Here is an 18,075-nt window from a genome sequence, read left to right as displayed (position 1 = left end):
ATTTCTCGCCATTCAAATTTTCTGTCTTAATCTTTATGTTTAAGATTTCATAATGATGGGGAAAAGCATTATGTACATATATTGTGTAATACTAGATACATTTTTGATGATATATGTCATTTCTGAGATATGTGTTTCTGAATCATGACTTTGATCTTTACCAAGTACAGATCTACAATCACTGCCCTGTAGCTACTCCTTTCATCCCCACAAACCCAATGTAGACTGTGCCATTACCTGTATAGGAAGAATTTATTTAAATATGTGGGGTTGAATGGGGCCAATATATTTGTTGTGAAGTGTGTAAACAAAAAACAAGAGATTATATATCAATGATCTTTATTATTTTTTAGGACTTATAAATCTACTTTTTGAAGATGTGAGATAAATGTCCGTTATATTAATGTTATACAACAGCATTGATTACCGTTCCTCCATCCTGTTTGTCTGGGGTGTTCAATATATCTCCAATATTTATTGTTAAACATTTTGATTGGAATGCTACATATTATGAAGACATTTTTCAAGAATCTTTCCTTTGTTAACCTGACCTTTACTTTTGAAGGTCATGTGATGTGTTTGTGCATCCACTTTGTCCATTACATTATAGATTTTAAGGAATTTTTAAAGTGAAAGATTTAAGTTTCTTAATTTATTCTATTTTAACCTTGAACATTTTTATCAATGAAATTGATCATATTTCTGATGTTATATCTTGTCAACTTGTTTTATTGAAAGTGGTTCACGTATCAGTCAAATTTGTTATAAGTGAGTTGGTACATATGTCCGTCAAATTTGTTATTAGTGAGTCGATACATGTATTCTTCAAACTTGTTATAAGTGAGTTGGTACATGTATTGGCCGCAGTCTAAGCTGTCCTTTAATTTTCTCTTTGTTAGCTGTCAGTTCGATATGTTGTCATTCAATGTCATTAACTCATACAGAGACATAATAGAAATTGAGATGTGTACAGATTTTATGGAAAATAATAAACCAAATATGAAATGATTGATAGAGTTATGTGTCTGTATTTCAGAGTAATTCTTGCTCATTAGTCTTTTCTTCTCTTCAATGACAACCTACTGAACCTATTTTTTCAGAAACATCTAAAAAAAAAATGCAAAAATATGAATGATGTGTTGGTGACAGGAAACCTTGATTATATGCAGACAGCATCAGTAGATTGTAATACTTGTTAATACCCATTGATATTGTCTCACTGATGTCTGGTGTAACAGTGTGATGTTCATCAAACATAGCCTGGATGGTTATAATTTATGTGAACAAGTTTAAAAATGAACCAGTTATATTGTGACATTACTATAACTCTTCATACTGGAGGTAACAAAATCAGTATAACTCTTCATTTTGGAGGTAATAATATCACTCAAACTCTTCATACTGGAGGTAATAAAGACTATTCTATATTCTATTGTATTTGATTGGTTGATTTGAAACTCTGTGTGGTAGTCTTGCCCAATATACATGGGTGAGTTTACCTATATCCGTACATTACTCAAACCTAATGCTTATCACACCTTTGTAATTACCTGTTATTTTATCCATCTTTTCTTTTGTTTGATGTTTTGTTTTTGTACTAACATTTCTAAGTTGAAAACCTATATATACTTTTTATGTTACTATGTTTTTGTTCATTTTTTGTTTTTATTTTCATTAAACATTTATTTATTTTCATTATTTTCAAACTAAACATGTTTCACTATTACTAATTTCTCATACAGATCTGCAAAGAAATGGGACTTAAAAATGACTAACATGTGTCCACTTACACTAACTATCATACAAAGCTTGGTTGGGTTTCTCTCACCTGTAACTTAACTTCAAACAAACTTAACATGGCATTTGAATATGATGAACGTCACATCATCTTCAAAAGCATCTGTCAACCATTGGTGATCAGTCAATCTATATAATTTTTCATTTTGACTTGTAAATGAACATAAATAAATTCACTGAACCAAAGAAATGTTTGTTTGAAGTTGAGGTAGATTTGATACTAACAATGTTATATGGGCTCTTACTAACAACAATTACACGGGGCATGAGTGTTTAAACAAGCCACAATGGAAAGTGATGTGATGGCCACCTAACTAGCCCATACAGGTTCACTCTTCTGCATGAAGCAACTGGGCATGGAATAACTTTCACCGTTAATAAGATGGGGAAAATTGCATGTCGATAAAAAATAATTAATTAGATATTCACTCAATTTCTTAGCAGATCTGGTGAGGAATTAAAAAAATTATTTAAACACTATTTTTTTTTTTTTTTTTGCTGAAATTAATAGTGTAAAGTTAAAGGAAATATTTGAAAACATTCTATGCATCATTTATTCACTTAAGAAAAAAAGGAAACCAAATCATAATTAAGCAAAATATGTTAAACTAAAATATGAAATTTCAATGGTAAATTTCTAGACCAGGTTATGTTGTATAGATGATCAGTAAGATAAATGTTTTAGCTCGGTAAACTTTCTGAAGCTATTTAGATTTCTCAACTAGCTAGATTAGTTCTCTCTTATAAAAAAAATTGTAGGATAAATTTCTGAGGCAGGTAATCGATACAGCATAGCTACATCAGTTTTTGAGGCAGGTCAAAGGATAAGTATATGATATTTCTCCGATAGATTTCTTGTTCACATAAATCTATATCTTATTCAGGTAAATCTGTATCTTATTCAAGTAAATCTGTATCTTATTCAGGTAAATCTGTATCTTATTCAGGTAAATCTGTATCTTATTCAGGTAAATCTGTATCTTATTCAGGTAAATCTTGTATCTGATTCTTAAAGATAGATTTTTATTAAGCTTTGTAAAACTAAACCTGTATGAACCTGTTCTTAAGATATATTTTTTTTAGGTTTATCAATCTTTATGCGATACTTTTTAAGCAAGGTAAAAACTGTACAATTATATCCACCAAAATAGATTACCAAGCCAGGTAAACTCATAAGGTTCCTAAGCCAGATGATGGTTTCTAAATAGATTTCTAAGTCAGTAAAACAACATGGTATTTCTAAGATGGATATGTTGGGTAAACGTACCTGTATAAGACTCCTGGGATAGATATCTAAGCCAATCACATCACTTTTCATTGTAGGCGACACCTCTGAGGAGTACAGCAGGCAGTCATGGGGGCTCTCCCCCAGATATAGATCGCAAACCGGAAGACAGCGTGGACAGCTGGACGGCCGGACAGACTTCTCTTGGTGGACAGACACCTCTGGGCTTCATGCACAACATGGACGGTGATGGTGGGGAGGGATATAACCCACACGAGCAGGAAGACATCAAGAGACCACTAGTCTGAGGTCAGAGGTTACTAGGCGGAGGTCAGAGGTTACTAAGCAGAGGTCAGAAGTCTGTGAAGACAGGCTGAAGTTTATAGAAAGTGTTTCTAAAAGCATTGATATGACCTAAACAGTGACAAGGCATATATGAACAGCAGATTGTTAAAATATGTATACATGTATATATACATATATAACAAAACTAGTGTTGTGACAAAGATTTATTAAATGAATCCCAAGAACTAGTCTTTAGTACTTTCAAAGATGTTGTGAGATCATTATTGACGATGTCTGGGAATTTTCTATGTGTAAAACCAGTGTTAACCTTGATCTTAGCATTGAGGAATTCTAGTCATACATCTTACTGGATTCATGATTAATTCCACTGTGGGAGTTCTGGAGATTTTATATATCAAAGCTACATATGGACAATTGTGCATACTGTCTATAGCTAATATGTGCAAATCTGGTGTATAAGTATTTGTTTATCTATGTTAACTTGTTTGAAAAATGAATGCTGATTTGTAACTGCTATTCAAGAACATTTCATCTCTTTAATGTGTAAGCAACCTGAAAAAGAAACTATTACCAGGTATATTAAATGGCAGAAAAAAACTTATAGCAACTGATGTCCATTGTCGCAGAGTTAACCTAAATATCTGTATCATGACATTCCGTACAAAGTAGTTACCTGGAAGATTTGTACCCACATTGTAACAGACCTAAAGTTAGACTATAGTTTTACCTAGATATCTCACAACACCTGACAACATATCACTGTGGCCAACATGTTTATCTAGACATCTCACAACACCTGACAACATACCACTGTGGCCAACATGTTTATCTAGACATCTCACAACACCTGACAACATACCACTGTGGCCAACATGTTTATCTAGACATCTCACAACACCTGACAACATACCACTGTGGCCAACATGTTTATCTAGATATCTCACAACACCTGACAACATATCACTGTGGCCAACATGTTTATCTAGACATCTCACAACACCTGACAACATATCACTGTGGCCAACATGTTTATCTAGACATCTCACAACACCTGACAACATACCACTGTGGCCAACATGTTAATCTAGGTATCTCACAACACCTGACAACATACCACTGTGACCAACATGTTTATCTAGACATCTCACAACACCTGACAACATACCACTGTGGCCAACATGTTTATCTAGACATCTCACAACACCTGACAACATACCACTGTGGCCAACATGTTTATCTAGATATCTCACAACACCTGACAACATACCACTGTGGCCAACATGTTTATCTAGACATCTCACAACACCTGACAACATACCACTGTGGCCAACATGTTTATCTAGGTATCTCACAACACCTGACAACATACCACTGTGGCCAACATGTTTATCTAGATATCTCACAACACCTGACAACATACCACTATGGCCAACATGTTTATCTAGATATCTCACAACACCTGACAACATATCACTGTGGCCAACATGTTTATCTAGATATCTCACAACACCTGACAACATACCACTGTGGCCAACATGTTTATCTAGATATCTCACAACACCTGACAACATATCACTGTGGCCAACATGTTTATCTAGATATCTCACAACACCTGACAACATACCACTGTGGCCAACATGTTTATCTAGATATCTCACAACACCTGACAACATACCACTATGGCCAACATGTTTATCTAGATATCTCACAACACCTGACAACATATCACTGTGGCCAACATGTTTATCTAGATATCTCACAACAACTGACAACATACCACTGTGGCCAACATGTTTATCTAGATATCTCACAACAACTGACAACATACCACTGTGGCCAACATGTTTATCTAGGTATCTCACAACACCTGACAACATATCACTGTGGCCAATTAATTGTAGGACACTGTTACCAGAGGTCATTAATTGTAGGACACTGTTACCAGAGGTCATTAATTGTAGGACACTCACCAGAGGTCATTAATTGTAGGACACTCACCAGAGGTCATTAATTGTAGGACACCCTCACCACAGGCCATTAAGTGTAGGACACTCTCACCATATAGTAATATTGTATATTGTATACATACAAATACAAAATAGATCCTGTGAACACGGTGGATATTTGTATACAAGTTTCATTGAACAGTATGTAACATTCACAGTATAAACTATCATAAAATGTCAAAAATATGTGCTTTATGTTCTATTTCTTTCATTGCTTCCATTGCTTGTAAACTGTTGAGAAAAAAAAAATTGTAAATAAACATTTTTTTATGAGTATATATATAAAGTTCAGTATTCATGTGCTTGTACTAGTGTTGGTGTTACTGTGTTAGGGAGAATAGATGTGACTAAAAGGTATTGTATATGTTACATAGGTACAAATTCTCCCTAGTCAAAACACCTGTAGACAGATTGACATATATAGACAAATAGTGTAGGTGATACAGACGATGGACAGACAAATACAGTAGGTGATACACGGACGAAGGACAGACAAATACAGTAGGTGATACAGACAAAGGACAGACAAATACAGTAGGTGATACACAGACGATGGACAGACAAATACAGTAGGCGATACACAGACGAAGGACAGACAAATACAGTAGGTGATACACAGACGATGGACAGACAAATACAGTAGGTGATACAGACAATGGACAGACAAATACAGTAGGTGATACACGGACGAAGGATAGACAAATACAGTAGGTGATACACAGATGATGGACAGACAAATACAGTAGGTGATACAGACAATGGACAGACAAATACAGTAGGTGATACACAGACGATGGACAGACAAATACAGGTGATACACAGACGATGGACAGACAAATACAGTAGATGATACACAGACGAATGATAGACAAATACAGTAGGTGATACACAGACGATGGACAGACAAATACAGTAGGTGATACACAGACGAAGGATAGACAAATACAGTAGGTGATACACAGACGATGGACAGACAAATACAGTAGGTGATACACAGACGAAGGATAGACAAATACAGTAGATGATACACAGACGAATGATAGACAAATACAGTAGGTGATACACAGACGATGGACAGACAAATACAGTAGGTGAAACACAGACGATGGACAGACAAATACAGTAGGTGATACAGACGATGGACAGACAAATACAGTAGATGATACACAGACGAATGATAGACAAATACAGTAGGTGATACACAGATGAAGGACAGACAAATACAGTAGATGATACACAGACGATGGACAGACAAATACAGTAGGTGATACACAGACAAAGGCCAGACAAATACAGTAGGTGATACACAGACGAAGGACAGACAAATACAGTAGGTGATACACAGACAAAGGACAGACAAATACAGTAGGTGATACACAGACGATGGACAGACAAATACAGTAGGTGATACACAGACGACTGACAAATACAGTAGGTGATACAGACGATGGACAGACAAATACAGTAGATGATACACAGACGAATGATAGACAAATACAGTAGGTGATACACAGATGATGGACAGACAAATACAGTAGGTGATACACAGACGATGGACAAACAAATACAGTAGATGATACACAGACGAATGATAGACAAATACAGTAGGTGATACACAGACAATACAGTAGGTGATACACAGACGATGGATGAAAAGCAGATATAGGAGAACTGTCCTAAGACAAACAGGCTTGATACAAATTTCTGTTTATAACAAAGCAAACAAAATGGATGTGGTTCTGTGGAATAAACAGCATTGTCTTGAATATTGCAGTTTCCTAACAAAATTTGACTAAGAATTTTTAGCCCTCATCAGATGGTATAGCTATTGAAATACCCCTTAGTCCCCTTGTCTATCGTTTGTACATTCATCACCCTTCGTCCCCTGATCCATCATCTGTCCATCTTTCGCCCTTAGTCCCCTGGTCCATCGTCTGTCCATCCTTCGCCCTTCGTCCCCTGGTCCATCGTCTGTCCATCTTTCGCCCTTAGTCCCCTGGTCCATTGTCTGTCCATTTATCACCCTTTGTCCCCTGGTCCATCGTCTGTCCATCCTTCGCCCTTCGTCCCCTGGTCCATCGTCTGTCCATCCTTCGCCCTTCGTTCCCTTGTCCATTGTCTGTCCATCCATCCGAAAACTGATCTTAGATCTTTCATGGACTTTCTTTATACATGTAGTTTCTTTTTGTTATCAAAGCGGTTAAAAGGAAAAGGGGAAAGAAGAAAGGAAAAGGGGAAAGAAGAAAGGAAAAGGGGAAAGAAGAAAGGAAAAGGGGAAAGAAGGAAAAAGTAGAGAATGACCAGTCTTTTACAGGACCAAAAAAAGATCAGTCAAAGGTGGCCATCACTGTCCTCCTGGGATGGGGATGTAATTGGGAACTTGATTAAGTGATGAGTGGGATATTGTAGAAAGGCTGTCTCTTAGATGGTGCTATGTATTCCTCAGGTATGTAGGTAGTACAGTTCTCATGGTCAACTTGTTATATCACAGAGCAAAGAAATATCAAATTATTAAACATACCTGAACATTTCATGAAGCCACAATGAATATAGACTGGTTGTCTCTTTGGAGTATATCAGCCAGTATTGATGATAATGTACTTACTGTTTGTGGGGTGATCTCCGGATGGGGATGACAATGAATGAACTTCCTGTTTATGGGGTGATCTCTGGATGGGGATGACAATGAATGAACTTCCTGTTTATGGGGTGATCTCTGGATGGGGATGACATTGTACTTCCTGTTTGTGGGGCATTCTATGGATGGGGATGACAATGAACTTCCTATTTGTGGGGCATTCTATGGATGGCGATGACAATGTCCTTCCTATTTGTAGGGTGATCTCTAGATAGGGATGACAATGAACTTCCTGTTTGAGGGATGATCTCTGGATGGGGATGACAATGTCCATCCTATTTGTGGGGTGATCTCTGGATGGGGATGACAATGTACTTCCTGTTTGTGGGATGATCTGAATAGGGATTTGGAAGCACAGTATAGGCTAAACTGAAGTGACAAATAGTCCAGACTGGTGTTGAGTGACTTGATGACAACAGTTGGTGAGACGAAACCTAACAATAGTCTGTCATATAGGCAGTAAACCAGTACCTTAGTCCAGACTGTCCTAGTCACCTGTAGTTTAGGTTAATCAAGCACCACTACTTTTACCTTCCTGAATTTCATTTTTTGTTTGTCAGATTTTCAAAGGAAAGTGAAATATTGTAGCAGGGCATACATGTAGATAACACCTTATATTGTTATAATAACATATCAAGCTGGGCTGTATTTTCAGGTTGTAGTGCTAGATTTTCTGGTTTGTGAGATGTAGGGTTGTGTGTTATATTTTACTCTGGCTTTGCTGTGCTTGTTAATGAATTACTATAGTAGATTATTTATTGTCAGTGAATCTATATTGCAATTAACTTTGAAGTCAGTCATCTAAAACAATGACATTCAAAGTTCAGGTACATATATATAAGATTCTCAAAACTTTTTTCAATATTTTCAGACTGTAGTTTACTCTAGGTTGATCAAGAACCAGTGCTTCACTATGGTAGTTCATCGTTGTCCCAATAGGGTATTAATTTTCAATGGAATAATATTTCACGGTTGTCCGAGTAGGCCTAGTTTGTGGGTATTAAATTTCCTGGGGTTAATATTTTACCGTTGTCCAAGTAGGACCTAGTTTGTGGGTATTAAATTTCTGGGGTTAATATTTCACCGTTGTCCCAGTAGGGTATTAATTTTCAATGGGTTAATATTTCATAGTTGTCTCAGTAGGCCTAGTTTGTGGGTAGTATCTCGCTGGGTTAATATTTCATAGTTGTCTCAGTAGGCCTAGTTTGTGGGTAGTATTTCGATGGGTTAATATTTCACGGTTGTCTCTGTAGGCCTAGTTTGTGGGTATTAATTTTCACGGGGTTAATATTTCACAGTGAGTTTGTGGGTATTAAATTCTGTGTAACATTGACTTGTAAACGTTCTGCAGTGAACATTTCAGTACATCCGTGTTTATTTTCTCCCTGTATTCAATAACCGCGAAAATGGGCAAAATCCCTAGTATCAAATTAACAGTCTATGCAAATATATTGGTGTGTAATATTTTCCCACAAATATTTGATCTTGTAATAGGATGAAACATGGACATTTATTTTGAAAACCATGGTGACGTAATATACAAGAGATATTTCATTTTATAATACTTGTCATAGTATATGATATAACTATATCCAATACATGTACGAACTTCAAATTGTAATTATTCATGTGACTTTTCATTTAGCACAGAATTAATTTATTAATTCCAAGAAGTCTTACAAGTCAGTTATGTAGAGACCTATGAAAATAGCCAACACCGGGGATGGTATTATTCCAAACTTATTACAATCAGAGTGTTACACAAAAAACATTTAAACTCAAATTAAGCAAAATTGTAGTTTGTTTAAAAGTATAAGTAGGTTTTGAGATTACATCTTATTTCTAAGGAGTCTGTATACCAGGTAACAGTACTGTAAGGACCGTGTATACCAGGTAACAGTACTGTAAGGACCATGTATACCAGGTAACAGTACTGTAAGGACCGTGCATACCAGGTAACAGTATTAACTGTATGTATACCAGGTAACAGTACTGTAAGGACCGTGTATACCAGTTAACAGTATTAACTGTAAGGACTGGAATTAACTACATAACATATGAAATCACTACAATGAAGTATAGGGATTAAGGTTGTCTTCCATTGTGTTTAACAAACACATGATTTTAGATAATTTGTTGAATGTTTTGTGAGAAAATGGTGCTGTATGTATACAATTATGTGTTGTTGTATTGAATTGAATTGGTCTGCTTCAAATATTTTAGTCAAGAACTTTAAAAAACAAGGAGTGTGCCATATTACTTCTTCAGGGAAATGATAGTACACTTGAAACCTTTGTCATAATTTCCATTTTCCCACATCTCCACCAGTATTTGTAAACTCATAGATTTGCGAAGTTGAAGATAACCTAGATGTGCTTAGACTATTCTTACTTTGAACAGCACACCTGAACTGATCATACTGGTATCATAGGTCAAGTCATTATTTAGAAAGCTTTTGTTTTACCGTATTTATCTGTAAATAAGCCCCACCTTCAAATAAACCCCTCTTTCAGTTGTTGCAAAATTAGCAATTTTAAAACAGCAACCTGAAAGTGGTTCACCAACACACTCTGACACCACTTGGGATCAGTGTCTAAGGGTAATAGTCGCATCCCCAGTAATTTTTCATAGTTCACAAACAAGCCCTGCCCAAACTTTTTTTTAAACTTTTAGGGAGAGGGCTTATCAGTGCATAAATATAGTACTTAACTTTTACATTAGGGAGGGAGCTTATCTGTGCATAAATATAGTACTTCACTTTTACATTAGGGAGGGGGCTTATTTGAGGATAAATATGCTTTTCCTTTTTGAGGCATGTACAGTATAATATACATTTTGCCAAAGTAATCATTTCTCGGCATATCATTATCATGTATCAGTATGAACACTGCTTGTAGCCGTTTTGTTTTGTAAAAGAGATGAGGAAAAGCTGAATAAACATACATAAAACTTCACCTGAATGTGTCATCTTTGTTAAGTTTGTTGATGAATAAGTCATAGTCCGTACTGTATACAGGGAATCATTGTCATCATAGTCCGTACTGTATACAGATAATCATTGTCATCATAGTCTGTACTGTATACAGATAATCATTGTCATCATAGTCTGTACTGTATACAGATAATCAGTCATCATAGTCCGTACTGTATACAGGGAATCATTGTCATCATAGTCCGTACTGTATACAGATAATCATTGTCATCATAGTCCGTACTGTATACAGGGAATCATTTTCATCATAGTCAGTACTGTATACAGATAATCATTGTCATCATAGTCCGTACTGTATATAGATAATCATTGTCATCATAGTCCCTACTGTATACAGATAATCATTGTCATCATAGTCCGTACTGTATACAGATAATCATTGTCATCATAGTCCGTACTGTATACAGATAATCATTGTCATCATAGTCCGTAATGTATACAGATAATCAGTCATCATAGTCTGTACTGTATACAGATAATCATTGTCATCATAGTCCGTACTGTATACAGATAATCATTGTCATCATAGTCTGTACTGTATACAGGGAATCATTGTCATCATAGTCCGTACTGTATACAGGGAATAATTTGGCCCAGAATTGAATCGCTCACATGGCAAGTAATCATTTTTAACAAATAAAGGCAAAAATGTATTTTGTAAGTGATGAAGTGGGAATAAAATTCTTAAAGTTTTTAACAAATTTTATCATTGCGACTTTGAATATAGCTCTGTCCTAGAGACACACCACTGTGACCAGCAAAATATAAGGCTTCTGTGTCTTCTGGAATTTCACAAGACTATTACAATTTTTAAAATATTTGACCTGTTCCCTTTAAGATCAGTCAAGGTCATTAGTATGAGGAAACTTCAAAGCACTCCCTAGCAGGTACCTACTAGTAAAACACCTGGGTCTACTAGTAAAACACCTGGGTCCACTAGTAAAACACCTGGGTCTACTAGTAAAACACCTGGGTCTACTAGTAAAACACCTGGGTCTACTAGTAAAACACATGGGTCTGCTAGTAAAACACCTGGGTCTACTAGTAAAACACCTGGGTCTACTAGTAAAACACCTGGGTCTACTAGTAAAACACCTGGGTCTGCTAGTAAAACACCTGGATCTACTTAAACTTGAAAATAACTCATTTTCAATTATATGAGGAAGCTTATTCAAGCACTCAGTCCTAGATTAAATATCAATACCCAGTTGCTGGTAGTTTCTTAAAGTTAAAAGTTGCAGGTGGGCAGACAGACAAGGATGATACAACAAAAGACCACTCCTGAACCATTCCATAATGGCACTGGCACTGTGACATGGGAGCTAAAAATAGGAATTCTCTGGTTGCTTAGAAATCATATATGTATGTATGAAAATGTTTATTAGCATAAACAAAGCAAGAACTGGTCACATTCAATGATTTTTCTTTATTTGCTGCTGGCAAAGTAAAATTTTGTTTGAACTTTTACAAATTCTTTTCACAAACCTGACAATTTCTTGACATGACTAACATAAATCTTTCGTCCTACAAACTTAGATAAACATTCAGACAGCAACACAACACATCTTCTTTCTACGAAGTCAATGAAGCATGTACATTTCTCCTGTTGCCATGGCAACAGTTATTAAATGATAGGAATAAACATTCCAAATATCTCTAACTAATGTTGTTTATATAACAAACATGTCGCTAATGTTGTCCTGTAACAAATCTGTCCCTCCAACTAATGATGGGTTGCCATGGTAATATACACTAGTCTACAGTTCCACTCCAACTCCATGATATGGAATGCGTCTTCATTGTATGTACATGTAACCAAAGTCTTACAAAAACCTGTATCTACATCATATACAAATGTACAGCAAGTGGTGAGGAAATAAGATCATATCACAAAAGGAAAAAACGTCCGACCAGAAACTGAGGCCTGCTGACGCATGTTAATCTGAACTCTGTAGAGCGAGTAGGTTGTGTGAACGAGTAGGTGATTTGTCTGGAAATTAGTTGTCAATACTAACACCAATAAAATTGATTTTAGAGAAGCTTGGATTTCACTCTTGTTACGGTGTACTACTGCACAGTAAGGCCTCATTCAGTGGCGTTTAAAAGGGAAATTACTGCCTAAACCAGATACATATGTACTTGTTTTTGTTTAAACAGACAATTCAAAATCAATATATAGTAGATCTTGATTAATTTATTGGTGAGTTTTAATTATGTATTATAACCATCATCAATCATCTTTTCATATAAGATATTCTATTGAAATGGAAATAAATAAGGCTGACATTCACATTTTTTTAAAAGATATCCAGTAATTTTACAAAATCAAACCAGATCCAATACATGAACACTGTAGATATTGGTGGGATTTTAGATTTAAAATCAATTATCTTTTTGTAAGATACTGAAAGCAAACAATTATGATCATCATTCACAAAAAAAAAAGAAAATCTTAATTGTAGTGGAGCAAAGCCGAGCTGTTTGAGGGGAGATAACTTCATCATAACTTCCACTGGCTTGCTGAACACACAGGACACCTTTTCCTGCCTAGTGACGTCAGTGGTTGTTGAAACTATTTACACCATGTAACATCCCACAAATTTACTGTCCCTTTCTTATAACACAATATCGGAAAAATCACTAAAAAAACTTAATCTTTAAATCAAGAAACAATCATATTACAATTTTACAAAGGCCAACATTTTTTAGTTGGTACAGCAAGTGTCCATTCATTTTCTGTCAATTAAAATGATATCCAATTAAAACAAATTAACTAGCCAGACCTAACCATTTAAAACATTTGATCCAGGGAGTAGTTTGGCTAACTGATAAGAATACATGTAATTTTGTGTATACATAAATAATGACATGCTTACACATAAAGTGAGGTGAGCTAGTGTTGTACCCGATCCACAACAACAATTGCATAATAAATACAGGAAACATTTACAGAAATTCATCACAGAACTACATGTACTCCAAAATAAAGGAACTTCTCAATAAACAGCCAGCTTGTTGAGCACTTGGTGTCCAGGATTCTTCCAAAAGATACTGAATATTTTCTCCATTTCTTTTGAACAGTAAAATTACAATAAATGCTCAGGAACACAGAATGCAAACATGTGAAAACGCCAGACCAATGCCTCAAGCACAAGCCAAATTTAGCCCAATGGACAGGGTTGGACCTGACCCAGAATAGAAACACTTGGTACAATGGGTGGCCCCATGGGTCAGGGTTGGACCTGACCTAGAATAGAAACACTTGGTACAAAGTTTGACCCCATGGGTCAGTGTTGGACCTGATCCAGAGTAGAAACACTTGACCCAATGGACAGGGTTGGACCTGATCCAGAGTAGAACCACATGGTACAAGGTTTGACCCAATGGACAGGGTTGGACCTGATCCAGAGTAGAAACACTTGACCCAATGGACAGGGTTGGACCTGACCCACAACAGAACCACATGGTACAAGGTTTGACCCAATGGACAGGGTTGGACCTGATCCAGAGTAGAAACACTTGACCCAATGGACAGGGTTGGACCTGATCCAGAGTAGAAACACTTGACCCAATGGACAGGGTTGGACCTGACCCACAATAGAACCACATGGTACAAGGTTTGACCCAATGGGCAGGGTTGGACCTGATCCAGAGTAGAACCACATGGTACAAGGTTTGACCCCATGGACAGGGTTGGACCTGACCCACAATAGAACCACATGGTACAAGGTTTGACCCAATGGACAGGGTTGGACCTGATCCAGAGTAGAACCACATGGTACAAGGTTTGACCCAATGGACAGGGTTGGACCTGATCCAGAGTAGAACCACATGGTACAAGGTTTGACCCAATGGACAGGGTTGGACCTGCCACAGTACAAAGTTCTGTTATGTGTACAGGTTCACATTTTGATTAACTAGTACTACACTTTTGCTATAATCTTTTCTATACATAATAATTCTGATATACTTCCACCATTATGAAGCTGATTTGTATTCCTTAATGATATTTGGCCCCAAAACCAAGAGGAGTACTTGGGTGTCTTGTTTCTGGCGTTCTCACAGAAAATTATGACATAATTAAATAACTAATGTATAAATTATACTACAGACATGACTCAATCAATGGTAAATGCATTTGAACCTTTCTAACAGAGTTGAAAGATGCCACTACTTGTACACTGAGGGAAGGTTTAACACTAGAGAGACAGCATTTCTACATACTGCTGTGGGGTGACCATGGATGATAACATCAAATGTATAGTGATACATGTGAACAGGATATACATCTAAACTGTATCCTTTAATGTGTGCATAAATACAGTCTCTACTACATGATTATACGATTACTAAAAATGTTTGACGTTGAACAACTGTACCAGACAGTTGTACTAACATGGTGGTGTATCATCAACTTTCTTGTACGAAACGATCAACATCTTCAACATTACCACAGTGAACCACCAGCCACTCCACTCAGTGATCACCACCTGTATGTAGCTGACCTTGGTGGTGCCTGGTGACCCTGTTACTAGGGATACCATGTACTTGTGAGGCTGTTGACAGGCTGACTAAGTAAGATGTCAGAATACTGGTAACCTGCTACACTCTCGTAAATGTTCTATGGATGTCAACATTTATTTTGTCATCAGCATTGCCATTGTCAGTACTGTTCTCACTGTCAGTATTTGACTAGACATGCTGAAACAGATCCTGACCTATTTTGATCTGTTTCCACTCTCTGTGCATCTCTTACAGTGTGCTTTATCCATGACCTTCACATTATCTAAATTATAATGACCTTGACCCCGTAATACACTTCAGGTCACTAAGTACTATGTCTGTTATATACCATAATAATATAGATGGCGCTACTGTATTGCACCTCAACGCATCTTTGTGGTGATGCAGAGTCGCCGTGGAAACAGATTTGACACTAGGTTTCCATGGTGACAATTTCATTTTCCTGTGATGAAGATATCTAGTACTGGCGACCAGACATGTTGGGGCGATCAGGGATCTTGGGTACTACACCAGAGGAAGGTCGCCTATAACAGAAATCAAATCTGGTATTAACATGAAAATGTAAGATATCCACATAACTGTTAAATTTCACTCAACACAGATTTATAGCTCAAAAATGAATAATTGTAAATGTAACAATGCCTAATAGAGTAGCTTAAGTCTGTGATATCTATAGAGGATCATCCATCAGGGCTCTTTACGCACACCTTTCTTTGCTAGTTCTATGTTAGTCTGATTTTATTTGAATCTTTTCTCATAATTATCTGTAGTACTGATAGTTAAACTATTAAACAGAACAGTAATATGTGTAAGAACCTATAAATAAAAGAGACAGATCTGGTTCTTTCCAAGAAATAGTGGTATCAATCTGTCAAAATCCAAAATGGATGCCAATGGGCTATATTGATTTTTTCAACACAGTCTCAATATAAAACCATGCAGAACTTGGGTCCTTCTTGAGAAATAATGATAACAAGAATTATTTTAGGACTGATGAACCACAGACAATGGCGATTTGAGCAGTACAACCTCTGATGATGGTGAGCTGCCTGAATAGGCCTCATTAAATATATTATTAATGTTTAGTAAGCAAGCAGTTAAACAGCTCAGCATTATCACATAAAAATGTAATTATAAACCTTTTCTTTAGCTTAAAGTAAAAACATTGAATACTGATAGTACACAACATTCAAAAACAGGTCCAAGCTCATTCATATTTCTAGCTAGTTTCCTGCTAAGGTGTTTAACAAATCCACACAAAAATTATCTTAATCTTATTCACTTCCCAGCTTTACAGCACTGAGATAAAAGTAAATCTCCGTCTAGATGGAGGCTTTACCCGACAGATAAAAGTAAATTTCAGTGTAGTTAGTGGACTTTACCCGACAGATAAAAGTAAATTTCAGTGTAGTTGGTGGATTTACCCGACAGATAAAAGTAAATTTCAGTGTAGTTGGCAGATTTACCCGACAGATAAAAGTAAATCACCGTCTAGATGGAGGCTTTACCCGACATATAAAAGTAAATCTCCGTCTAGATGGAGGCTTTACCCGACATATAAAAGTAAATCTCTGTCTAGATGGAGGCTTTACCCGACATATAAAAGTAAATATCTGTCTAGATGGAGGCTTTACCCGACAGATAAAAGTAAATCTCCGTCTAGATGGAGGCTTTACCCGACATATAAAAGTAAATCTGTCTAGATGGAGGCTTTACCCGACAGATAAAAGTAAATCTCTGTCTAGACGGAGGCTTTACCCGACATATAAAAGTAAATCTCTGTCTAGACGGAGGCTTTACCCGACATATAAAAGTAAATCTCTGTCTAGATGGAGGCTTTACCCGACATATAAAAGTAAATCTGTCTAGATGGAGGCTTTACCCGACATATAAAAGTAAATCTGTCTAGATGGAGGCTTTACCCGACATATAAAAGTAAATCTCTGTCTAGATGGAGGCTTTACCCGACATATAAAAGTAAATCTCTGTCTAGATGGAGGCTTTACCCGACATATAAAAGTAAATCTCTGTCTAGATGGAGGCTTTACCCGACATATAAAAGTAAATCTGTCTAGATGGAGGCTTTACCCGACATATAAAAGTAAATCTGTCTAGATGGAGGCTTTACCCGACATATAAAAGTAAATCTCTGTCTAGATGGAGGCTTTACCCGACATATAAATGTAAATCTCCGTCTAGATGGAGGCTTTACCCGACATATAAATGTAAATCTGTCTAGATGGAGGCTTTACCCGACATATAAAAGTAAATCTGTCTAGATGGAGGCTTTACCCGACATATAAAAGTAAATCTCTGTCTAGATGGAGGCTTTACCCGACATATAAAAGTAAATCTCTGTCTAGATGGAGGCTTTACCCGACATATAAAAGTAAATCTCCGTCTAGATGGAGGCTTTACCCACCGAGATAAAAGTTACATCAAGAAGTTATATTATGAACAATTATAAAAATCTGTGAGCTTATTAAACATGTGCTTCAATGATTATGAGTAAACGTGAGGTGTTATTAGTACTGAGTGACCTTTAATTATCATCTAAATGATACAAATGAGAGGAATCGGCTGGAAT

The 18,075-nt window shown here is 36.4% G+C and overlaps 2 protein-coding genes across 32 annotated transcripts in view; one reads left to right on the top strand and one right to left on the bottom strand.

Moving 5' to 3' along the window:
- The window catches only part of LOC117318883 (pre-B-cell leukemia transcription factor 1-like), a 78,582-nt gene extending 67,656 nt beyond the window's left edge, over positions 1-10,926 (top strand). For 5 of the 10 annotated variants that reach the window (XM_033873849.1, XM_033873842.1, XM_033873835.1 and 2 more), the window contains one exon: positions 3,121-10,926. In XM_033873849.1, the coding sequence (XP_033729740.1) occupies positions 3,121-3,330 (210 nt within the window). In that variant the 3' untranslated portion in view covers positions 3,331-10,926. The remainder of the gene's footprint in view (positions 1-3,120) is intronic. The other 5 variants (XR_004530479.1, XR_004530480.1, XR_004530477.1 and 2 more) reach the window with 5 other exon arrangements.
- Positions 10,927-12,370: 1,444 nt separating this feature from the next.
- LOC117318767 (dynamin-1-like) overlaps positions 12,371-18,075 on the bottom strand; it is a 63,117-nt gene continuing 57,412 nt past the window's right edge. For 11 of the 22 annotated variants that reach the window (XM_033873775.1, XM_033873804.1, XM_033873794.1 and 8 more), the window contains one exon: positions 12,371-16,012. In XM_033873775.1, coding sequence (XP_033729666.1) covers positions 15,946-16,012 — 67 coding nt within the window. In that variant the 3' untranslated portion in view covers positions 12,371-15,945. The remainder of the gene's footprint in view (positions 16,013-18,075) is intronic. The other 11 variants (XR_004530450.1, XR_004530451.1, XR_004530452.1 and 8 more) reach the window with 11 other exon arrangements.

The sequence above is a fragment of the Pecten maximus genome, chromosome 2 (genome assembly GCF_902652985.1).
Source record: "Pecten maximus chromosome 2, xPecMax1.1, whole genome shotgun sequence".
Classification (NCBI taxonomy): domain Eukaryota; kingdom Metazoa; phylum Mollusca; class Bivalvia; order Pectinida; family Pectinidae; genus Pecten; species Pecten maximus.
The sequence above is the reverse complement of the archived record's forward strand: the minus strand, read 5'-3'. Positions and strand labels throughout refer to the sequence as shown.